Source organism: Phalangium opilio, unplaced genomic scaffold (assembly GCF_054372755.1).
Source record: "Phalangium opilio isolate 3A_F unplaced genomic scaffold, DU_Popi_V2 ptg000041l_1, whole genome shotgun sequence".
NCBI classification, from domain to species: domain Eukaryota; kingdom Metazoa; phylum Arthropoda; class Arachnida; order Opiliones; family Phalangiidae; genus Phalangium; species Phalangium opilio.
In genome coordinates, this window is record NW_028324165.1 from 2,838,436 (window position 1) to 2,861,033 (window position 22,598).

At 37.9% G+C, this 22,598-nt stretch overlaps 3 protein-coding genes across 4 annotated transcripts; 2 read left to right on the forward strand and 1 right to left on the reverse strand.

Moving 5' to 3' along the window:
• The first annotated feature begins 489 nt into the window (after nt 1-489).
• On the forward strand, nt 490-1,743 carry LOC149679348 (uncharacterized). Its single transcript, XM_089835717.1, has 6 exons — nt 490-541; nt 597-821; nt 885-1,106; nt 1,167-1,429; nt 1,549-1,579; nt 1,638-1,743. Coding segments are annotated over exons 1-4 (657 nt in total). The 5' UTR covers nt 490-539; the 3' UTR covers nt 1,375-1,429; nt 1,549-1,579; nt 1,638-1,743.
• A 46-nt stretch (nt 1,744-1,789) lies between these two features.
• On the forward strand, nt 1,790-2,355 carry LOC149679349 (uncharacterized). Its single transcript, XM_089835718.1, has 2 exons — nt 1,790-2,064; nt 2,128-2,355. The coding sequence occupies exons 1-2, from the start codon at nt 1,790-1,792 to the stop codon at nt 2,258-2,260; spliced, it is 408 nt and encodes a 135-aa protein (XP_089691844.1). The 3' UTR covers nt 2,261-2,355.
• An 8,076-nt stretch (nt 2,356-10,431) lies between these two features.
• Nucleotides 10,432-16,429, reverse strand: LOC149679350 (uncharacterized). 2 transcript variants are annotated; one of them, XM_089835037.1, is made up of 3 exons: nt 16,203-16,429; nt 13,568-16,068; nt 10,432-12,691 (listed from the first exon to the last, which is right to left on the reverse strand). In XM_089835037.1, exon 3 carries the CDS (start codon nt 12,515-12,517, stop codon nt 11,144-11,146), a length of 1,374 nt encoding a protein of 457 aa, XP_089691163.1. In that variant the 5' UTR covers nt 12,518-12,691; nt 13,568-16,068; nt 16,203-16,429; the 3' UTR covers nt 10,432-11,143. The 2 variants fall into 2 exon arrangements, with proteins under 2 accessions (XP_089691163.1, XP_089691164.1); XM_089835038.1 differs by having other exon boundaries at nt 10,432-12,706.
• Between the last annotated feature and the right edge of the window lie 6,169 nt (nt 16,430-22,598).

Consider the following 22,598-nt stretch of genomic DNA (forward strand, 5'->3'; position numbering starts at 1 on the left):
ATTTTTGTAATTTGATCTGGATAGGCATATATATTTATAGGACCATAACAAGACGTTTCTAAAGCATTGTGGACAACATTAACTAGTCTACAAAGAAATCGGCTAGGATTGTGTTATTATCGTTAGAAATCATTTGAACTCGGGGTCAAATTCTGTTTTTTAGGAATGTGACCGCGTCTAGACTTGTTTTTATTAATGTATTGAAAGCTAGGGTACATGGAAATCGGCTAGGAATGTGTTATTATCGTTAGAAATCATTTGAAGTCTGGGTCAAATTCTTGTTTTTTAGGATTGTGAGAGGGTCTAGACTTTTATTATTTTGGGGTCTCGTTTGCTTCAATAACAACTTTTGAGTATTGGAAAGATCATAAGGTTTTTGTATTGGGGTATATAGAAAGAGCGTCGGAGACTAAAAGAACCCCCCCGGTTTCTCCATGGGTTCTATAAATACGGCAGTTTACCCAATACAAAAATCACTCTCAGCCTAAACACTGACGAACCACTACTACTAAGACTAAATCCTGCACCAAACTTTCAACATGTGAGTATAATGTTTTTTCTCCTGAAACCATAGAATAAGTTTTTTTGTTATTTAGGGCACCCAACCCTTTACCGTTTGGGAATGAGGTATTTGAATTCCTAAACCCACCTGTCCAAGATGAACCTTTGGAAGAAGAACCTTTTCCTCTAGCTGAACTAGAGGAAGTGGTGGTGGAAGGAGGGGAGGAGGGAGGGGAGGAGGAATGGGAGAATGAGGAATTGGATGAGGAATTGGATGAGGATGATGAAGATCCTACGCCATTGGATTGCAACATCCAACGGTAAACATTCCATGTTTTCTCCTATTTTTTAGTAGCTATATTTCCTCCATAAAATTTGATCAGGATCTTAGCCCAGATCCGTCAGGAGGCCGAGGAAGAAGAATGGCTTGCCAACAACGAAGTACGCCCGGCCATCGAACAAGTGTACTCGGTCGAGACAAATTATGTTATCGAAGCCCTGGGTCAAACCCTGTTGGGTTTCATGGTATTCCCTGTAGAACCCCTAGAGGGGGCACCCCTAGTCGAGGAACAGCCCTTAAACATAGCTAACTGTTATTCCGGCTTGTAAGTTATATAGTTTTTTTTCTTTTTTAAGACCATTTCTAATTTCTTTTTTCTTTACAGTCTCAATACGGCCATCTTAAAGTTTTTTAAAAGGAGAGCCCGAATATACAGGGAATCCGAAGGGGAGGTTGATGCTGACGGCGTGATTGACGCCGCAGACGTTCGGAGAGCAACCGAGCACGATATACGTCGGGCGAAACTGTTCCTCGACAAAGTCGCCTACGGGGTGCTCGCCCAACAGATGGTAGATCTAGGGCTTTTTCGATAACATAAATATCCGCGTCTCGGGGGGCTATTCAATTTCCCGCCCCTAGCCCCCAAAGGTAAGAAACCGTTTTTGTATATTATAGGGGGTGGGGTAAAGAGTGTCTGGGTTTCAACGGGCCCCCTCCATACTATATATACGGAGAGTTTCCCAATACTAAAATCATTCTCGGTTTAGCTTCGGCCAGAACATCATCCACCATTATCATGTGAGCATACTGTTTTTTTTTCTGAAATCGTGGAAAGACTAACTTTTGAACTTAATAGGGCGTACAGTCATATTGACGATGTTCTTTTATACACGGACGACGAGGAGGACCCGAGACAAAATTTTTACGAGTGGCAACAGCGTCAGCCACCCCCACATCAACAGCGTCAGCCACCCCCACATCAACCCCAGGAAAACCCGCCGAGAGTAAATGAACATCTGCCAAATGATTGCAGCCTCTTCAGGTAAAGTCTCTATATTTTTTAAAACTTTAATGGCTATATTCAAACATTTTTATAGGATCCTTGCTGATGTCCATAAGGACTTAGTGAGGATTCGCGCGGAGAATCTCGGACATGGTTTTGATCTCCGCGAGGACGACGTTGTCTTCCGGGAGTTGAGTTCTCGACTCATACCATTCGTTGACATAACACCCACTCCCGGAAACCCTATGCCGGTTTACGTTAACACGTCTCGCTCGGGCTCGTAAGTTAATTAGCATTATTTTTTTAAAGATGGATCCCTAATATCTTTTCTTTCTATTTTTAGTCTCAATGCCGCTATCACCGACTATTTCAAGGGGAGAGCGGGTACCCCCAATGAGGGAGTCCTAGACCGGTTTAGGCAAAAGCGTTTCCTCATAGCTGTAGCAAATGATGTTCATTTACAAACAGGCCTTTAATCTTTCAATTTTTTTCTATTTAAAATTATATATATATATACAAATAAAACATGGATAAAATATTTAAAATTATATATATATACAAATAAAACATGGATAAAATATTTAAAATTATATATAGACAAATAAAACATGGATAAAATATTTAACGCCTCTTGATTTATACATATTGCAAAAGTAAAAAAAAAAATATTACCGGAATTAAAATTCCGTGTAAAATTAAAAAAACGTTGGGATAGAAATTCCTAGGCTTGTACAGGCATTCCCCCGCTTTGCACGCGTAACGGAGAAGAGGAACCCGAGAGATATATTCCTATAACATTTCAGTGCTATTCGGAGAGAAAACGCGAGCCGCTATGGTTGTACACGCATTCCCCCGCTTTGCACATGTAAAGGAGAAGAGGAAACGACGAGAGAGGAAAAAAAAAACTCTCCTTCACAGCGCTCTCGCGCCGCTAGGCTAGTACATTCGCAAGCGTAAAAATAAAGAGACGGTCAAAGGGAAAGAGACGGTGAAAGTCAGGGAACCAAGAGAGAGAGAAAAAACTCTCCAGCCTTCACAGCGCTCTTGCGGGTATCGGGCTGGGTAAAGAGAAAGTGAAAGTCAGAATAAAAAAAAAAGGGGACTTAGCGCAAAGAGAGAGCATACACTCAAGAACAACCTCCACCCTTCAGGTGGAGGAGGTGAGGGGGAGACACACCAACCCCCCTCCGGGGATGGAGGCATGGGGGCAAAAATTCGTCCCCCCTTCGCGGGTATAAACCATGGGGGAAAAAAATTCATCCCCCCCTGCGCTGCCCGCGGGTATCGAGGCTTACTATTCTCTAACAGGTTGAAAGTCAACCAAATTGATCCACTAACAATTAGTCTGAAACAGGTTATAGTAGGGTCTAAAAGTACGTCAAGGTTGGAACATGGGTTATAACTCCGTTATGCGAATGTTAGTAATGAGATAATGACTCCGCTAAGGTTATAACTCGGTTATCCATACGTTAGTAATAATAATAATAATAATAATATTAATGTAAGCTTTGCCTATGAAGGGATTTCCACACTAAGTCTGTGGCTTCTTTACAGGTGGGTCCCTTTACAATGCATAGAGGGGTGCTGGCTAGCCCCTATGCCACAGCTAACAGACAGCGTCCTATACTAACTATTCCACCAGGCTTTAATCGGGTTGTGCTGGGGTGACTATTGAGTGGTGTGGGGGTTAGAATGTAGTTGTAAAAGTGTTATTATCGGTTCGGCGTGAGTTAATATCGAGTTAGGCGTAACAAACTAATCGATAACTATTACGTTTTCTAGAGGTTACTATCATGCTGTGTTTGGGACCGTCTTGGCTAATTATATGATTGTTACTCTATGGTGGTACAGGGATTATGTTAGCTAATAGGTCTAGTTGCGCGTGTGATTCGTCGTGGGTTATTGTGTGAAACACAGCTTTATCAAGTGGTTCAGGAAAGGTTTACTTATGAGCCATTCCAGTAAGGGAAACCTGAAAATGAGGCTGATCTTCCCAACGTTTAACTCAATAAACAATAAAGAAAATAAGCACAATTAAGAGCCATCTGGTGACAAATCGTTTGATTAGATATCTTAATAACCCCTAATCCTTTGTCAAAATGGAACAAACGTAGTTTCGCTGAAAGTAAATCATCTTACACTTGTTTAGCGCTGATTATATTAAAATTCTAATCTGATTATAAATAGTAACTGTAATAATTGAGGCGTTCACGCTTTATTGATTTTGCCATTTTAATATTTAAAGCCTTTCTCTGTGCCAGTTCAGCTCATTAACGAGCAAAGCAATCAGAGTTATATCCCAGCATGCTCTGTCGATCATGAAAAGACTGTTGGGAAATTCGAAATATTTTCTATTCTGGGCCGATGCCTTAATCTTTTCGATTGGCATCAGCAGTAGTTTCGAAATAAAATCAGATTCGCTACTTTCGCCAACATGGGTCGAGTAGAGTTCATTTTTGAATGTTAAGCCATAAAATTGTTCGAAGCAGTTCATTGCATCGCCTTATAATCTACATTCATTAAGGGTTCCAAAAACTAGCTTGCCCAACTTCATACCATCACCACTGACTAATAAGGCTTTTAAAATTTCGGGGCTTTGGTTCTAGCTCATCAGAATAATCAACATTCAAGGTAATGTTAATCCATCTATTAAATCATGTGACTTTGTATTTTCCACTTTTCTTTGTTCTTACCATAATTGTTGTTAAATCGTCAGTTTCATTAGAACTTAATGCGATGAAACTAATACTGAAGTTAAAAGGTCTGGTTTAATAATTACACAAAAACGAAGTTCATAAGGGTTGTGAATCACGAAAAAGGAGGATAAGAACAGTTGCATGAACATTTGTAGGAAGTCCCACCATGTGGAGGCTAGACAGTTCCTGCAATCTTACGTCTAACGATTATAATGGAGTTCAAGGCAATCATTTGAAGGATTTCTCTCTAAGTGGATTAGTCGGAGACCAGTTGATAATGAATAGCGCAATGCTTGAACATTTAGTACATGTCCCGCCATTTGGAGGCTATACGTTACTCGTTACATCTCGTACCTGTGTTGGCGGAGTAAGACGACAATGCGACAGATTCGGTTTATGTGGAATGGACGAGAGACTAGGCAGATGATGGAATAGTGGCCACTTTTACTGATTTGAACATTTTTGAAAACGTCCTTTGTTTTAGCGGGAATTTAATCAGTTCATTAAATAAATTGATTAATTATGGATAAGGACAACCTCTTTGATAAAAGCGAAGGCGAAAAGACAGAAGGGACTAGGGACAGGCCAGTGTTATTTAACATTTTCATATATTAACGCCCCAGGCGAATTTAACCCATTAAATAATTTTTGGCAATTGTTGAAATAACAATTTAGTGCTGGAACGTAAAATGTTTATCTCGTACCTAAGAAATTGTTTTGCATAATTGTTTCGAATAAGCTACAGCGAGGATGACAAAACAAGTTGGAAAAACCAAAATATTAACTCTCCGAGTCAAGAGGTCTACTACTACAAACTTATTTACCTAGATATGGAATTGTTTCTCTTTTTTTGAAGTAAAAATTTACGAATTATTGAAGCAGTATTCCAAGCATGGATGGTGGTGTTTAGAAGCTAGTAAGTCCTTGTGGGATGGACAAATGACCAGAGGATGATGGTGATAGACAGATACAATTTTCCAAATTTCCGGGAACTGTAAATGCGGTCCGGAAATTGAGAACACATTTGCTCCGATTTGCCAAAAGCGAACGCGGACCCCTGGGGTGTAACAACAAACAGACACACACACAGACACGTCGAAATTGGAACCTCTCCGTGACATACATCACTCGGAGAGGTAAAAAAACTCGGGTACATTTAAGGCCGTTGACAACCATATCTTCTATATCTATATAAATCAAAGTCCTGACTGACTGATAATCAACGCCCAGCCCAAACCGCTTGCCCTAGAAGGCTGAACATTTGCAGGAACTTTAATAAGTAGGCGCGTACTCAGAAATATTTTTCCAATCTGCCGCCAGCTTAATAAATGGCGCCCAGAAATATAAAAAATCTTCTCTATGCAACAAAGTCAGAGCGTTTCAACCGATTTCACAAATATTTTGTACACTGGTTTCCTTTAGGCTATAGACGGGCTGAATGGTCTTTTGGGCTCGATTTGTTGTCATCTCTATAAATGGCGGCCAGAAATTTTAAAACAATTCTTTATGGAATAATGTAAGCATGAAAAGTAATAAAAATGTCCCGACGAGCTGACGGGCAACGCCGAGTCCTTCGCTCTTAGGGTGCTTCAAAAAAGTTAGTCATCAGTAAAATCTAACCGTTCTTTATATCATTTTCATGCAAGTTCATATTACACGCGAGCGACGCCCCGGGTAAAAGCTAGTTCTGAATTAAAGTGGAGGAAAGATGGAAAGTAGAGCTCGTCGAACGATATTTTCGGATAAAAATCCAAGATGGAAACTTTTGACGACACACCTAAAATCCTCGAGATATTTCCCAATTTTTTTATACGGGTTCTGCACGAACCCTGGAATAGGGATCTGCCTGCTTTTACCAGGAGTATTAAATAGGTTTTTTCAGTTTTTGACCTAGATAGCAGCAACACCAATAGCGTATTCAACTTAGCGCTCAAGGGCGCTAGATCTGCTCGCGCTCGGATTTCCGTTTTCCATTTACCGAGCGCTGGGCCCAAGATCCCATCGGTGCTAATCTGTACAGAATAGATAGCTCGCTAAATTTGTATCGACGATTACGACGGAAAAAGACAATTGTTAACGCAGCTCAAGAAATGAAGCGCATTTCATGTCGTCTAGAGCAAATCAAGAGCGATCTCAGAGCAGTTATGTGGAAAACGCCATTAGACTATACATCGAGAAGGCGGAAATGATTGATAGGCATATTTCCCCCATTGGGGGTAGGGATGTGAAACCCCACCCTAGGCACTCAAATTATTAAAGTATAAAATGACTTACCAATTTCCGAACAAGGTGATTCGGAATTCCTTGGAGCGATTTCTTGAAATGTCTCCGAGTTGGACACCGAACTATTATTTCCGACTTCAATCGGAACTTCGGGTAAATTGATTTCCATAGAGACGGAGGTCAATTCTGATAGTTCATTTGGGCTACGTTCAGGTTTAGAAACACACACTGGCCCATTCAGTGGCCTTGGATCAACACGCTTCAGTTTTGGCAAACACAGTACCATACTTCGATTTTGTCTATCTGTTTTCTTCGCACCTGTCAAGGTTATTCTGGATTGGTTATCATCGAGATCGTTTTCTACGGCTAAATCTAGTGAACCACATTCGACATTTGCGCCAAGAGAAAGATCCAAGTGTTTTTCAACTTCAACATTCGATTCAGGAACACGAAATTCCTTTGATCGAGTTGTTCTTTCGTCAGTTTCTCCCTCTTTTGAAACAGTTTGTGATTTACGATAAGAATCGATAATTGTATTATTGTTCTCAAGAAGTGCTCGTGACGAATCACTTGCCATCGTTGTGTCGAGAGGCATTTTCAATTGGTTTTCGACCTCGAGCTTCGGCGAAGGGACACAAAGTGGCGAATTCTCACTGTATATCAATTTAGGGACACATGCGTTCGTAATTCGCGTTATAAACCCCACATTTTTAGACTTTTTTGGGATAATTTCAGTTTCGTTGTTTGTATTGCCAACCTCCGCAACATATTGAGGCTCAGAATCAGGCGATTCTTGACTAATATCTTCTCTACCCAGCATACCTTGGACATTGACAGCTTCGACACTGTGCATCACAATTGGAAGAGATAACTCCTGGCCATTAATCCCCGAATCATTTTCAACGGGTTCAGATTTCACTAATTCATCGTTAGCTAATTGATCCATTCCACTTTTCACCTATTTTTCAAACAATCAACTCTTAACCTTTGGAGTAACTCTTTCCTATCGACCATGAAAATGAAGAATGTTCCATACCATCAAATATTTGATTCTCTTTTCCAAGTCTTTAATGACCCTATTGAGCCTTTCAATTTCGTCTATTTGTTTATTTATCGTTAATGTTGTTTTCACTCTCTCTTTTCCCATGTTTGAAATTAAAACATTACGCTAAACAAAATAAGATTTCATTTTAACAGTAAATATTCTTTCATTGGCTGAGCGTATTTTAAAGGGGTAAGCAAGAAAGAACAAAGGTCCTAGCTGGGTTTCTTTGTTGCTAAAGAGGGATGTGTTACCAATCCCCTTAGATCAGAGCCAATCCTGATTGGTACTTTCACAAATAAACCTAATTATTCACCCACCCACAGAGTTTGGTTCCACTTTAAGGGACATAAGATTCGACAACTCATTCTGTACATTTAAAATGAGCTATGATACCAAAAGGGTCTCATATTTTTGTGCTTAATTTCACTCTAGTTAAAAATACCTCGGCTTCCAGTTCCCTGACTCGAACATCCCTGGCTTTAACTTCATTGATAAGATCATCTTTGCTCAAGTGATCATAATTACAATCTTCCTCAGTCTTCATTTCCTAAAAACAAAGTTTCCCTAATTTTATATTTGCCTTAAACAGTCAATATTGCAATAATTTCTCAAATACTTCTTTAATCGCCAACCTTTGAAGATTTACTAAACTCATTTCGGAATTTTGTGCAGAGAGTTTGTGAAGTTGTAAATCTTCCCTAAAATGAAATAATTTTTCAAACAGAAGAAAATGAACATATAACAAGAAAGGTTTCCCAATACATTGTAGCTTTCGCTATCAAAGCTTAGAAAAACATGCTTAGCTAGTTCAAAAGATTGTGACAATTGACACTGCAACTTTCTTCAAGATTAGGGAATTCCTCAAACCCATTTTTTGAATACAACCAGCTTCTTATAAATTTTTTATTCTGCTAGTATTTGCCTTATTTTTGAAATAGCAAGAAAGATCTTTTTCTTTTCAAGACATAATAGTTTCGATAGGTTTGGATCCGTAACATGCCTTATTGATATACAAGTTACAATTTATTCATGACTTACCAGCTTAAACGTTCGACCATAACACGACAATCCTTCACAAAATCCATCATACTTTATAGAGTTTCCCTGTTTAGATAACATACGTAAAATTTTAATGATAATAAAAAACATGGCCTTAAACAAATATTGAGCGTTTTCCCCTCTGTTCAATATAGATTCTTACATGAGGGGCTAAATGTGCGCCTGTTTTTGTTATTATCAAGTTTTATCAACTAAATAAATTTCCCCTTTTCCAAAATTTTACTAAATAGAATATGTGTTTGTACCCCTAATTATTGGTACCTTTCCAAATTATGGCTAATTAGCTTTTTTATTGCCACCTTTTCCAAAAAATTGTTATTTTTAGTTTCTTTCTACCCTAAAAAGAGGCGCACTTTTAGCCATTCGTTAATTTACTTGTTGAAAACTTGTGAAAATTTGAGAAAGAACCCTAAACATAGTTTTCCAGCACAAAATGAACATCTATAACCTATTATGTGGATTCGGCACAAAAGTTAATTAAGAATAAAGTAATTTTAAATACCTTTGCAAGTAGCCAATTCCGAACACTCGATGAATACTTTATTAATTACATTAAACGACGTGATTTTTAAAACACAATGTTCAGCGATATGTCACGTTTTACCGCGATTTTGAAGCAGACGGCTTCGTTTGGTCACAACCGACTCGATCACGCTTTTGGATGCACGCGCTATAGATGCCCGTCCAAAGAATGTTTTTCCTATGTACAAGCGCATACCAGGAATTTTCGGTTTTTTCCTTCGAAAAATCAAAGGAGTCAGCTTTTAACACGCCCTTCTATGGAACACCGTTTTTTGGCCCTAATTTTGCAAATACTGGTACAAATATCTTGAAATTTTTAATGAGATGTGCAAAATAAGGCTTGTTATTTTTGTTCAAAGTTTCAAAAGTTTCTCTTTCATAGTTTTGTTATAAAAAATTGAAACGAAAATTAGCCATAATTAAAGAGCTTAATCTTCAAATGGTTTTAATGTGTTTTCTTCGTTTTCACTCATTCACTGGCTCGAATCTCTTGAAATTTTAGGGAGAGCTATAATGAAGTTTTTATATGATCGTGCAAAATTTTCAAAGTTTTAAAACAAATAGTTCTATTCTAGTTTTCTCGCGCCAAGAAGCAGGTGTAAGCACAATACAGCTCCGTGGTGCGAGTGGCCTAGCCTCCCGCGTTTAGCGAACGCGAGCGCCATCTGGTGCGAGGGAACTCCCCTATTATGGCAGCCCTTTCCCTGTGAACAATTAAATGCTATTCTCAACCTTACTAGCACAATTTAATGCAATTCTTAACCTTTCTTGCACAATTTAATGTAATTCTTAACCTTTCTAGCATAATTAAATGTAATTCTTAACCTTCCTAGCACAATTAAATGCAATTCTCAACCTTACTAGCACAATTAAATGCAATTATTAGCCTTACTAGCAAATTTAAACGCAATTAAAATTTTCTTCCTTTTAAAACACAAACAAACGAAAATATATAACCATCTTACCACAATCCTCTTTCATCAATGGCGAACGAAAAATTTTATACTGTCAAAGGTGGCACTTGTATTCCAACAAGAAGGTTGGACTAATAGCCACATCGTAGATATACATCATACGATGTAGCGACATGCATAGAGATAGTTGCATTATCATTGTCAGCGTTTCGATTTCACGAAATTAAAATTCAAAACGCAAAAAGTTTCAAAGATTACCATCTTTTATTTACGTCTCCAAAAAAGAGTACAAAACAAAATGATTGAAAAATATAACAAGTACAATAGCAATTTTTAGGGACTTATTTAAAATTGCGCAGATTTAGAAAAACATTTCTTGAACATGAAATTAGTTGAAAACTTTGTTTGTTCAATAAAAAATACAAACACGCGTTCGTTAACGCTTTGAACAAAACCAAACAAATCGACTAACTTTATACAATAATCACTAAATAAGAGAAAACTAAATGTGAAAAAAAAATTAGTATGTAGTTCTATATTACTTTTGAAAAATTGCGTAGCTTTTGAAAGAATATTGAAACCAATACGAAGATAACAAAAGTGATAACCATGTGTGGGTTAATTTGAAAAAATTCTTTGGAAAAAAAACCCCCTGAAAAATGGGAGTAATTTTTCCTTGTCACAGTGTGATTACTAAACAATAAACAATATTTATGCAAGGATGTAACAACAACTGCGCGCAATTCTAAATTACTTATATAAAAATGCGGAGCTTTTAAGAAAAATAATTTTCGGCACAAAATTCAACGACAACTTCTTTGTTTAGGAAACAAATGCACTAATTTGAAGAAAAAAAAATAAACAAGTAAATATGCGTTAAGTTACACTGGTTTTAACAACTTAATGTGCGCAATTGGGATCCAACTCAGGAAAAAGCTGAATTAAAATACCAGTAGTGGTTTCCATATTTTCTAAGTAATTAGAGTCCTTCAATATATTAAGGAGGTTTTTGGCCAAGTTCTTACTGACAACGGTACGAGCGAGGTAATATTTCAACAGATTCGTATCGTAATAAGCCAACGTTTCGATAATGGGAAGATGATCAAATGATGATAAATTCTTGGCATAACTCTGGGGCTCAATACTATCAATTACCATTATAATGGACCCAGCGTCTTTGTGTTCAGTCAATCCAGAAATGATGATATCAAAGAACCATGAATCGATAACTTTATTTAATTCTTCTGTTGGGAATCTGGTCCAACAATATCTGAACAAAACCCCACGGTTGTAGCGTCTGACAAACTCGAACGCGCCATCAGCAAACTCTACCAAATCATTGCGGTTTGTAGCTTCAATGGCGCCTTTCATTTTGCCTATGTAATGGCTCAATGCCTTTAGAATATGTGTATTTGGCCACGCGAAGTCTGATATGTTCATCAATAACTGTTTAGGTAGTTCAATTTCGGATACTAATTTGCACATTTGCGTGTAATTTAATTCACTAAATAAATATCCCAGACCTGATGCTTCTGAAAATTGGAGAAAGTCGTCTCTTGAATAATTCGATGGTTCAAAAATAATATCCAACGCCTCAATTTTTTCATCTTCACTTAAATTATTAAACAGAAATTTTACTGTTGATTTTCTAAAATCTAAATCAAAAGCAACCCTGACGAAAAATTTGACATCAATTGACATCTCTTCTAAGAAAGGGCCTAAAAAGGAACTATGCGGCATGTCCAGCAAGTGTCCGTCTAGTTTATGGATCCAGTATTGCACTATAAAATTTTCATAATTGAAATCTTTTAACTGCCGCTCTTCTCTGATTCGTGGCCACAGTTCTCTAAGTTCATCCTCCAAACAATATGTGCATGCCATTCTAAATCTGAATGACAAATCAAGGTCAGATTGATTTTCTAGTAGTAACCTGGCCATCTTGGGTCGATTCAATGAGCCTTCAACAGTCCAGCTCAAATTGGCGAGTAGGTGTTCCAGGATAGTTGTAGTGACGCGGTTTCTGATTTCGGAAAGCCAATCACATATTTCATCTCCTACCTCTTCCAATATCACCATGGTCATTTCTTTAAGAAGTGTCGGTATGTTGGAGTGCTTCAGATCGTCAATCGCTCTATTGTTCAGTGACTCGAGGTTTAACCGAAAAGGGAAAGTATATCGCAAGTATTTTTTATTTGAATTAACCCATACTAACGAGGCGAATTTAGTCAGGGCTTGGCGTTGTAGCGAAATCATAGGCAGTTTGGCAAGCTCCATTTTGAATTGTTCAATACGACTTGTAATAAATGGGCGTATTCCCTATGTGTAAAGACTTCAAATATCGAATCTTCAAAATTTCCGATAGCGAACAATAGTTTTAACTAAGTTTTTTCGATAAAAATCAGTAATCCATTCATCAGAAATCCTCGCTTTTCTTCAAATGCGAATTGCCTAGGACAATAAAACCTAAATAAGAACTAGAGGTTATAAGGAAATTGTCCCACGCGGCCACGCCAAACCAAAAAACATGCATTAATGCAGTCATTATAAAATAAAACGCAAATCGTTGCCTACGTTAATCAAGGCCTGTGCGCGGCGCCGATTTTTATTTTTATTTTGCCAAATTCTCTCACCCAAGGCGCTATTAGCTGGACCTCGAGGTGCTAATAGCTGGACCTAAATAGTTTGAAAATGTTCATTTTGTCGCGCTTGGAACTTTAAATACTCATTTTCGCGCGCGTTTTGGTCCAGCTATCAATGAAATCTCGCGGTAAAATAGGGAGAAAATAAGAAGTCGCGTTTCATAAAATTCCCCCCCCCCTTCGAAGCCATCGCGCACAGGCCTTGATTAACGTAGGCAACGCACAAATGCATGCAGCCAGAGCAAAATAAAACATTAAAAAAAGGGATTTCTAAAATGAAATACAACTCCATGCATCTTGCAAGGAGAACGATTGCTAAAATGTATCACGATGTGTACATATAGTTAATTGTAATTACCGACAATTATCTTAATTTGTCTAGCTTCACAGCTTCAAACAATGGTTTAAAATATGTATGCATTTAACAGCCACAGTCAAACGTTAGGCTATGATGAAATACTAATTAAACGAGTACCCAACTAACATATTTAAGTTAATGCCAATTAAAGGAAATGCCACCCCAAATGCCTCCCAAAACAAGCTATAATTTCCTTCAACGAATGGATGAGAATTTGAGATAGAACCCTATTTCCGCCCAAACGTAGTTTTCAAGCACAAAATAAACATCCATAAATGATGTCGTTTCGGCACAAAAGTAAATTAAGAACAGAGGGATTATAAATACCTTTGCAAGTAGCCAATTCCGAACACTCGATGAATACTTTACTAATTACTAATTGCATTAAACGACGCGTTTTTAATAGACAACATTCGGCGACATGTCACGTTTCACTGCGGTTTTGAAGCAGACGAGCTAAGACGGCTTTGTTTGGTCATAGCTTCCTGGATCACGCGACTCGCGGACGCAGGCTGCTCGCCCTCAGAGCCGGAAATAAGAAAAATGTCTAATAGGACAGTCTGGGAAATAGCACACTTCCTCTGATCCAAAACCAGTTTATTAATTGCTTGAACTAGTTTTTTTATTCAAAAAGTGGAGGTTATTGGTCCTCGGGACCAGTTTATTAATTGCAATTCTATAGGGGAACAAAGGCTGGGACCACTCCGGAGACCATAACAGTTTATTATTTCGGACACTAGGGGGGGGGTCACTGGTCCCTAGAACTAGTTTAAAAATTATCCTTTTTTCCCAGACTGTTATAGCGGAGCCTCCGGGATGAGCTAGGCCCATGCATGTCAAATTTTATGTGGGGAAATATCCAGTTTGTTAGGAAAAATATTTTCACCATAGATGGCACTTATTTTTCCGTTGTGACAGGGGTCTTCCTTAAATTATCGTTGATATTTTAGGGGTCAGTCATAAAAGTTTTATGATAGAGAAACGTTTCATCCTAAAATTAACGTAAATGTTTTTGGGGCTATTCACTTTTTACTGAATCTTTTGGTTAGATGGTATTGATGACAACAAAATAAATTATTTCAATTAAAATAATTCAGTAAGAGTTATAAAAACGTATACTTACAATCCGCGACCTTGGCCCAAATACTTAAGCAGTCCAAAACTAGTTTATTAATTGCTCGGACCAGTTTATTTATTCCAAAACCTGGGGTCAGTGGTCCCAGGGACCATTTTATTAATTATCGTTTTTGGAAAAAATAGGCGGTGGGACCAGTTTATAAATTTGGGGTTCCTTATTAGAATTTTTCTATCTTAACATATTTTCTACCAATTCTACTCCTAGGTAGTTAGTACTCCTTGGCTACAACTTCCCTACCAAAGTTTTGTAGTCTATTGTAGGGCTGTGCGAATAGTACTTTTTAAGGTATTCGTCGAATACCAAATAGCAGTGTTTTTGGGAGCCATCTCTCGGCTCGGAATAGGAAAATGACCAAATAATTTGACCAAATAGTGTGAAGTTCAAAAATTCGACCAAATTTAAATTTCTCTAAAACTATTCCACCAAATTTCAAATTTATAAATAATGGGACACGGAAAGGTACTTTTGAACAGCTGAAAACGTATTTTTGAACGAATCAAAGGTTTTATTTTAATCAAAATTAGGTTAGTTGTCAATATATCCCTACTCACTTTGCAATGTATGACCTCTCCCATGATACTATATTTTTTAATAGGTATACTATAGTGACATATTATTAGGAAGTTCAATATAGTTAGCTCCGCAACGAGAAGTTGATAATAACCAGTACCCTTTAAGTTAAAACCTTTGATGATTTATCCTTGTCTATGAACTTATAAAGACTGAGTGGCTGATTCCAGCTATAGCCTCCTAGATAACGACTCGGTGAACGCGGGTAATACTTAACAGTAGCCACGTCAGAATTTTAAGGCTGTGTCTGCCGAGTCGCGTCATCTATGAGGCCACGGTCCAGCGGACACTATCACAGCGCCCATAGGGATAGGAGCATAACATTTATGTTTCTATCTCTCTATGACAGCGCCCTCAAATTCACAAAATCAACAGAAAAATTCAAAAACTGGTTGCGAATACCAAATAATTTGGTCAATAGACTGTTAAAAACATTCACTTTCAAATTGTTTTATCCGCTATAGAATAGTCGGTTTTTCGAAGCTCATTATTTGGTATTCTAGAATTTTGAAAATCATTATTCGATTCGTCGGTGCGAATAGTAAACGTCAATTTTGACCAAATTATTTGGTCCGACCAAATAGTAACGAATAGCCTGCACGGCCCTAGTCTATTGACTGTGGCTGTGGGGCCTGTGGGCTTTGGAAAACGTTAAAGCTGTCTGCTAGAGGTTCTCTTTTTTCGCGTTTGTACTTTTTTGTGAATTCCTTTGCTACGGTAACGGTTCATCCTTTAATAATAGTTTATTGATTATCAAAAAGAGGATCCATGTACAAGAAAAGCTCTTAATAAAAGTGGAAGCTTTTTCTCCCAAAGACCCGAAAAACATAAAAAACAGAACAGTGTGAGTAACTGTGAAAGAAAAACGTTCATATAAGCAGAAGGGAATAAGGGAGAAGGGACACACTTTATATCTCCATAATGCTTTACACTCGTAACAACAGTCTTACTAACCTCAAATCAACTACCCTTCACTGATTGGCTATCTAACTTCTGCCTTAGCTGTGACATCACATAAGAAGGTGACGTCTCGGTTGACGAATAAAAAGTAGTTTTGTTTACAACTTTACATTGAAAGAGATAAAAATGGCCGAATTTCATGTTGATAAACGAAATCAAGCTGTGCAATTAATTTAGATACACTCGTATTGAAAACATACCAAAATCAGATAATTTGAAGGTAATAAATAGATGAAAACTAATTATTCTGATTTAATATTAAAAAATAAAAATTAGTTTCAATAAAATACATACTTGAGGTTATAATTACACAAGAACGAAACATCGACAGCCCTAAGCCTTTGGAGAATGAAAATCTAGCAGACAAATGGGCCGATACCGCGGAGAACTTAAAGAACTATTTTTGCAGTAAATTGGTTAAAAGCTGTGTACTTGCGCAAAGTTTTAGCGGTTTTCTCGAGGTTGGTCGGACTCTCGTTACCAAAGCAGGCTCTAATGTCTCCCTCAGTGTGGGAAATAAGGCACAATCACAGGCCAATAGCCAGTTTAAAAATTACTTGGGCCAGTTTAAATATTAAACGCTTTGGGGTCTACTGGCCCTGGTGGCCACTTAATTAATTCAAAGTTTTTCCCCCTCAACATTTTGGTTCATTAAATAAATACTATGGGATTAATCCCTAAAATTGTCTCGTCTTTGCTTCTATGCTGTTTGCTTGTTTGGCCTGAATTGTGTATTTGGGAGTGGGATTATGGGTGGGTTTCGTATGTCTGTCTACGCTCTACACAGTGTAGAATCTGTAGATGAAGTGAAGCTAAAGGGAAGATAATCTCTCGGTAGTCTTGTTTGGGAAAGGCAGCCTGCTGATTTTGACTGTATTAGCGTGTATGGGAAGATAACAATGGAGTGCCAACTCCCTCCTACCTACGGGTCGAATTTTTTAATTTAGCATTACTCAATAAAGACTAATAGTTCTTAATTTAGGACTCCAATATTTTGAAATACCCATACCTCTAAAAACTAACCTACTAAGCCTATGCCATAGCACATATTGTCAAGAATGGGTGACTCCCATAATCCTCCTGGACATAATCCCCCCGTCCAAATGGGCATAAGACAAAATCCCCCCATTTGCAGACAAAATCCCCCCAAACTGGAGACAAAATCCCTCCCAAATTGGAGACAAAATCCCCCGCTTACGGAACGAAATCCCCACCTTGGAGACGAACCCTTCAGGGGTCATTCCTATTTTAGAGGTCGTTTTCCACAGTGGAAATTTTTTTAGTAGGATAGTAGTAAAAATAGTAGTATTCCCCCTACGAGGAAAAGCGGAACCAATGATGGAGAAAATAGTATGAATTGCCGACTAACCATAAATTTCCGCCTTTTCCAAAATATCGCTGACTAACCATAAATTTCCGCCTTTTCCAAAATATCGCTAACTATAAATTTCCGCCTTTTCCAAAATATCGCTGACTAACCATAAATTTCCGTCTTTTCCAAAATATCGCTGACTAATTATAAATTTCCGCCTTTTCCAAAATATCGCTGACTAACCCTAAATTTCAGCCTTTTCCAAAATATCGCTGACTAACCATAAATTTCCCCCTTTTCCAATATACTGCTGATAACCATAATATTCCGCCTTTTCCAAAATATTGCCGACTAACCATAAATTTTCGCCTTTTCCAAAATATTGCTGACTAACCATAAATTTCCGCCTTTTCAAAATATCGCTGACTAACCATAAATTTCCGCCTTTTCCAAAATATCGCTGACTAACCATAAATTTCCGCCTTTTCCAAAATATCGCTGACTAACCATAAATTTCCGCCTTTTCCAAAATATCGCTGACTAACCATAAATTTCCGCCTTTTCCAAAATATCGCTGACTAACCATAAATTTCCTCCTTTTCCAAAATATCGCTGACTAACCATAAATTTCCGCCTTTTCCAAAATACTGCTGATAACCATAAATTTCCGCCTTTTCCAAAATATTGCTGACTAACCATAAATTTCTGCCTTTTCCAAAATATCGCTGACTAACCATAAATTTCCGCCTTTTCCAAAGTACTGCTGATAACCATAAATTTCCGCCTTTTCCAAAATATTGCCGACTAACCATAAATAGCCGCCTTTTCCAAAATATTTTTGACTAACCACAAATTTCCGCCTTTTCCAAAATATCGCTGACTAACCATAAATTTCCCCCTTTTCCAAAGTATTGCTGAGTAACCATAAATTGCCGCCTTTTCCAGAATATCGCTGACTAACCATAAATTGCCGCCTTTTCCAAAATATTTTTGACTAACCACAAATTTCCGCCTTTTCCAAAATATCGCTGACTAACCATAAATTTCCCCCTTTTCCAAAATATTGCTGACTAACCATAAATTTCCGCCTTTTCCAAAATATCGCTGACTAACCATAAATTTCCGCCTTTTCCAAAATACTGCTGATAACCATAAATTTCCGCCTTTTCCAAAATATTGCTGACTAACCATAAATTTCTGCCTTTTCCAAAATATCGCTGACTAACCATAAATTTCCGCCTTTTCCAAAATACTGCTGATAACCATAAATTTCCGCCTTTTCCAAAATATTGCCGACTAACCATAAATTTCCGCCTTTTCCAAAATATTGCTGACTAACCATAAAATGCCGCCTTTTCCAAAATATTGGAATTTTGGAAATAAGTTAAAACAAAATCAGTAGTTTACTTCATTTGGTTTAGGAACATTGTTTGCAATACCTTTCACTCTTGTGAATTATACTTTTGCATTATTATTAAAGATAATCTTTGGATTTGGGCTTCCGTTTACCATTACTTCTAAATGCCTATTATCTGGGGGATTTTCAATTAAATGATCCTTTCGGTAGGATTTTGTTGAACAGTTTTCCTTTTGGGGGATTTTGTCCTGGACGTTTTCTCTGGGGGGATTTTGTACAAACACGTCTAAAATCGGGGGGAAAAAGTCTTGGCAAATCCAAAATAGGGGGATTTTGTCCGGGGGGATTATGTACGAGACCCGTCAAGAATAGATAATTTGGCCATAAATTACGAAAGCCTGATTTTTGAGGCTAAAAATGGTAGGTGGCACTGTGGCCAGTTTTTTAATTAAAATACCTAGGCTCTACTGGCCACAGGTCCAGTTTTAAAAAAATCCTTATTTCCCACACTGGTCTCCCTTCTCTCTTATTCCCTTCTGATATAAGCCTTGGCTGGTAAGAATCGAACTGAGGGGAAACGCTGAATCTTTCTTTATGGCCATGTTTTTTATTATCATTAAAATGTTACGTATGTTATCTAAACAGGGAAACTGTACAAAGTATGATGGATTTTGTGAAGGATTGTCGTGTTATGGTCGAACGTTTAAGCTGGTAAGTGATGAATATAATGCAACTTGGGTGTCATTAAGGCGTGTTACGGATCCAAACCTATCGAAACTATTATACCTTGAAAAGAAAATGATCTTTCTTGCTATTTCAAAAATAAAAAATACTAGCAGAATAAATAATTTATACGAAGCTAGTTGTATTCAAAAAATGGGTTTGAGGAATTTCCTAATCTTGAGGAAAGTTGCAGTGTCAATTGTCACAATCTTTTGAACTAGCTAAGCTTGTTTTTCTAAGCTTTGATAGCAAAAGCTACAATTGGGAAACCTGTCTTGTTATTTGTTCGTTTTCTTCTGTTTGAAAAATAATTTTATTTTAGGGAAGATTTACAATTTCACAAACTCTCTGCACAAAATTCCGAAATGAGTTTAGTAAATCTTCAAAGGTTGGTGATTAAAGCGGTATTTGAGAAATTATTGCAATATTGGCTGTTTAAGGCAAATATAAAATTAGGGAAACTTGGTTTTTAGGAAATGAACACTGAGGAAGATTTTAATTATGATCACTTGAGTAAAGATGATCTTATCAAAGAAGTTAAAGCCAGGGATGATCGAGTCAGGGAACTGGAAGCAGAGGTATTTTTTACTAGTGTGAAATTAAGCCCAAAAATACGAGACCCTTTTGGTATCATAGCCCACTTTAAAGGTAGCGTCGGCGAGGTTTATTACCGATCTAGAACGCTAGATGGCGCTCGCGTTGGGGGCGGTGGCCTAAAATTTGAAAAAAGGACCATACCCTACGAGTGGATGAATCGCGTCACGTGGGTTACAAAGACTCTATTTGCCCCTCAACCTGGACTCCACGTATCAATATAAATGAAGCTCGCCTAGAGCGCAAAACCTTGCAGTCCATTTTGCACCCCTTTTCCTCATTCTTTCGTGACAGCGAGGAGCGGTTTTTCTTTTTCGCACCTGGGAACTTCTTTTATTCTTGGAATTTTTCTTTTTTTTTGTACTATGCTGTTATAGTCATAGGAGAGGGGAAATTTGCGGAATTGAGAAATCATTCGACTTGGTTTGGTTGGGGGCTTGGGGCCGGGTGCGTTTAGCGATCGGTTAGGTATCTTTCTTAGGGACCGGATTTCAGAAAGACGGTTAGTAAGAAACGAATTGAGCTTTCTTCATATCGCATGAAGTCAATTGTGTTCGGAACTGTTTTATATGAAGATGATAGGTAACTATTAATAAAAGCATCAAAACTATATCCGTGCCTGGTTTTAATTCATGCTTTGTTTTATCAGGATAATTATTTTAGTGGTGTTTGGTAATGAACATCAAAAATAAAATGAGGTAAAAATCGAATGTTAAGTTTGACCAATCTAAAAGATTAGTTACTAAACATTTTGTGACTTTTATATAGTACGTATACACCAGGACGTTACTGATATTTTAAAAGGACGTGTGAATAATGTTTGAAATTATTGAGGTGGGAGAAGTTGCTCCCTCTCTCACCTTTATCTTCAGTGCCATTTTTTGATTGTGAGGCATTCAACGTCAGCCAAGATGGTCAAACTGAACTGTAGCCTTTCTCCCTGCAGCCTCTTGGTTTAGTAACACTGGGAGAACCAAAATGAAATTGAACTGGGTTACTGGACGCTTCGCAAAATTTAAATGGACGCTCGCGATATTTTAAATGGACACTCGCGATATTTTAAATGGACACTCGCGATATTTTAAATGGACACTCGCGATATTTTAAATGGACACTCGCGATATTTTAAATGGACACTCGCGATATTTTAAATGGACACTCGCGATATTTTAAATGGACACTCGCGATATTTTAAATGGACGCTCGCGATATTTTAAATGGACGCACGCGATATTTTAAATGGACGCTCGCGATATTTTAAATGGACACTCGCGATATTTTAAATGGACACTCGCGATATTTTAAATGGACACTCGCGATATTTTAAATGGACGCTCGCGATATTTTAAATGGACGCTCGCGATATTTTAAATGGACACTCGCGATATTTTAAATGGACACTCGCGATATTTTAAATGGACACTCGCGATATTTTAAATGGACACTCGCGATATTTTAAATGGACGCTCGCGATATTTTAAATGGACGCTCGCGATATTTTAAATGGACACTCGCGATATTTTAAATGGACACTCGCGATATTTTAAATGGACACTCGCGTTATTTTAAGTGGACACTCGCGTTATTTTAAGTGGACAGTCGCAATAGTTAGAATATTTTTTCAAACTTCGTATTTATAAAAACTTCTTGAGGATACAGTGTATAGACTAATGGTGGTAGAGAGGGGTGAAAACCGTGTATCCCTCCCTCTGGGCGCGCTTTTGTAAGAGAGGATACTGTACGCGCCCAGTAGGGGCATGACACTGAGCTAAGAGATAGGAGGAATGCCGTTTGCATAGGTAGTACTGCCATTACTCTATATCGGGCCTGACTTCAGTCTTACAACATCAGAACCAGTTTGTGTACCTGTACATGTATATAGACAAGCCTTTACAACCAGGGTTTTCTATACAATGTTGTGATTCTTTCTCGTATAACCGTGTCTAATCATAGAGCTGTTAAACTGGCAGCTTCAAGAGGGAAAGGGTGTAGCGCTTCAAACTATAGTATCTATAAATCGAGACAGGTTTGGGAGAGAATAGGTAGGCTAAAGACATTTTCTACGATTTAGGAAAGGAGAAAAAACTTATGCGTCATGCACTGCACAGCCTTAGACCATTGTTGGGTATTGTACAACCTTAGCACATTGCAAAATAATTTTGGTCTTTGTTAGCAACATCGAATGATAGATAATACCAGGTGGTAATTAGCAAAGGAGATGTATGTATTCATCCTTATTGGCATTAAGGGGTAGAGGTTATGGACTGGTACTTGCTTAGTTACTTTGAGTGGGGTAAGGGTGTGATGGTGTTGGAAAATTTTTGCGCCGGCTCGCTAAAGGCAAGGAGGATGTATAAGAGAGAAGACTCGTTTTGGAAATGTGGAAATAAAAAACATGCATCGGCGCGTAAGCCGTTGGTAAAGGCGCACGTCACGTGATCGTTCTTGCAAACGAGGAATATTCAAAATTATAAACAAGCTGATGAGGCTAGAAAAAGGGGGCTTGAACGCATGGGCGAGAACGTACGCTCTCTTGCCGTGAGTGGGTCGTGGTAATCATGGTAACTGGGGAACGCCACAGTGTAATTTTATGAACTGCGGACTACGTGCATTTTGTCTGACTCTGAACCTCCTCTCTTATAAATCCGCCTTGCTACCTACCGTATAGACCATTTCGGAAATTAAATACGGTACCATTGCGGTA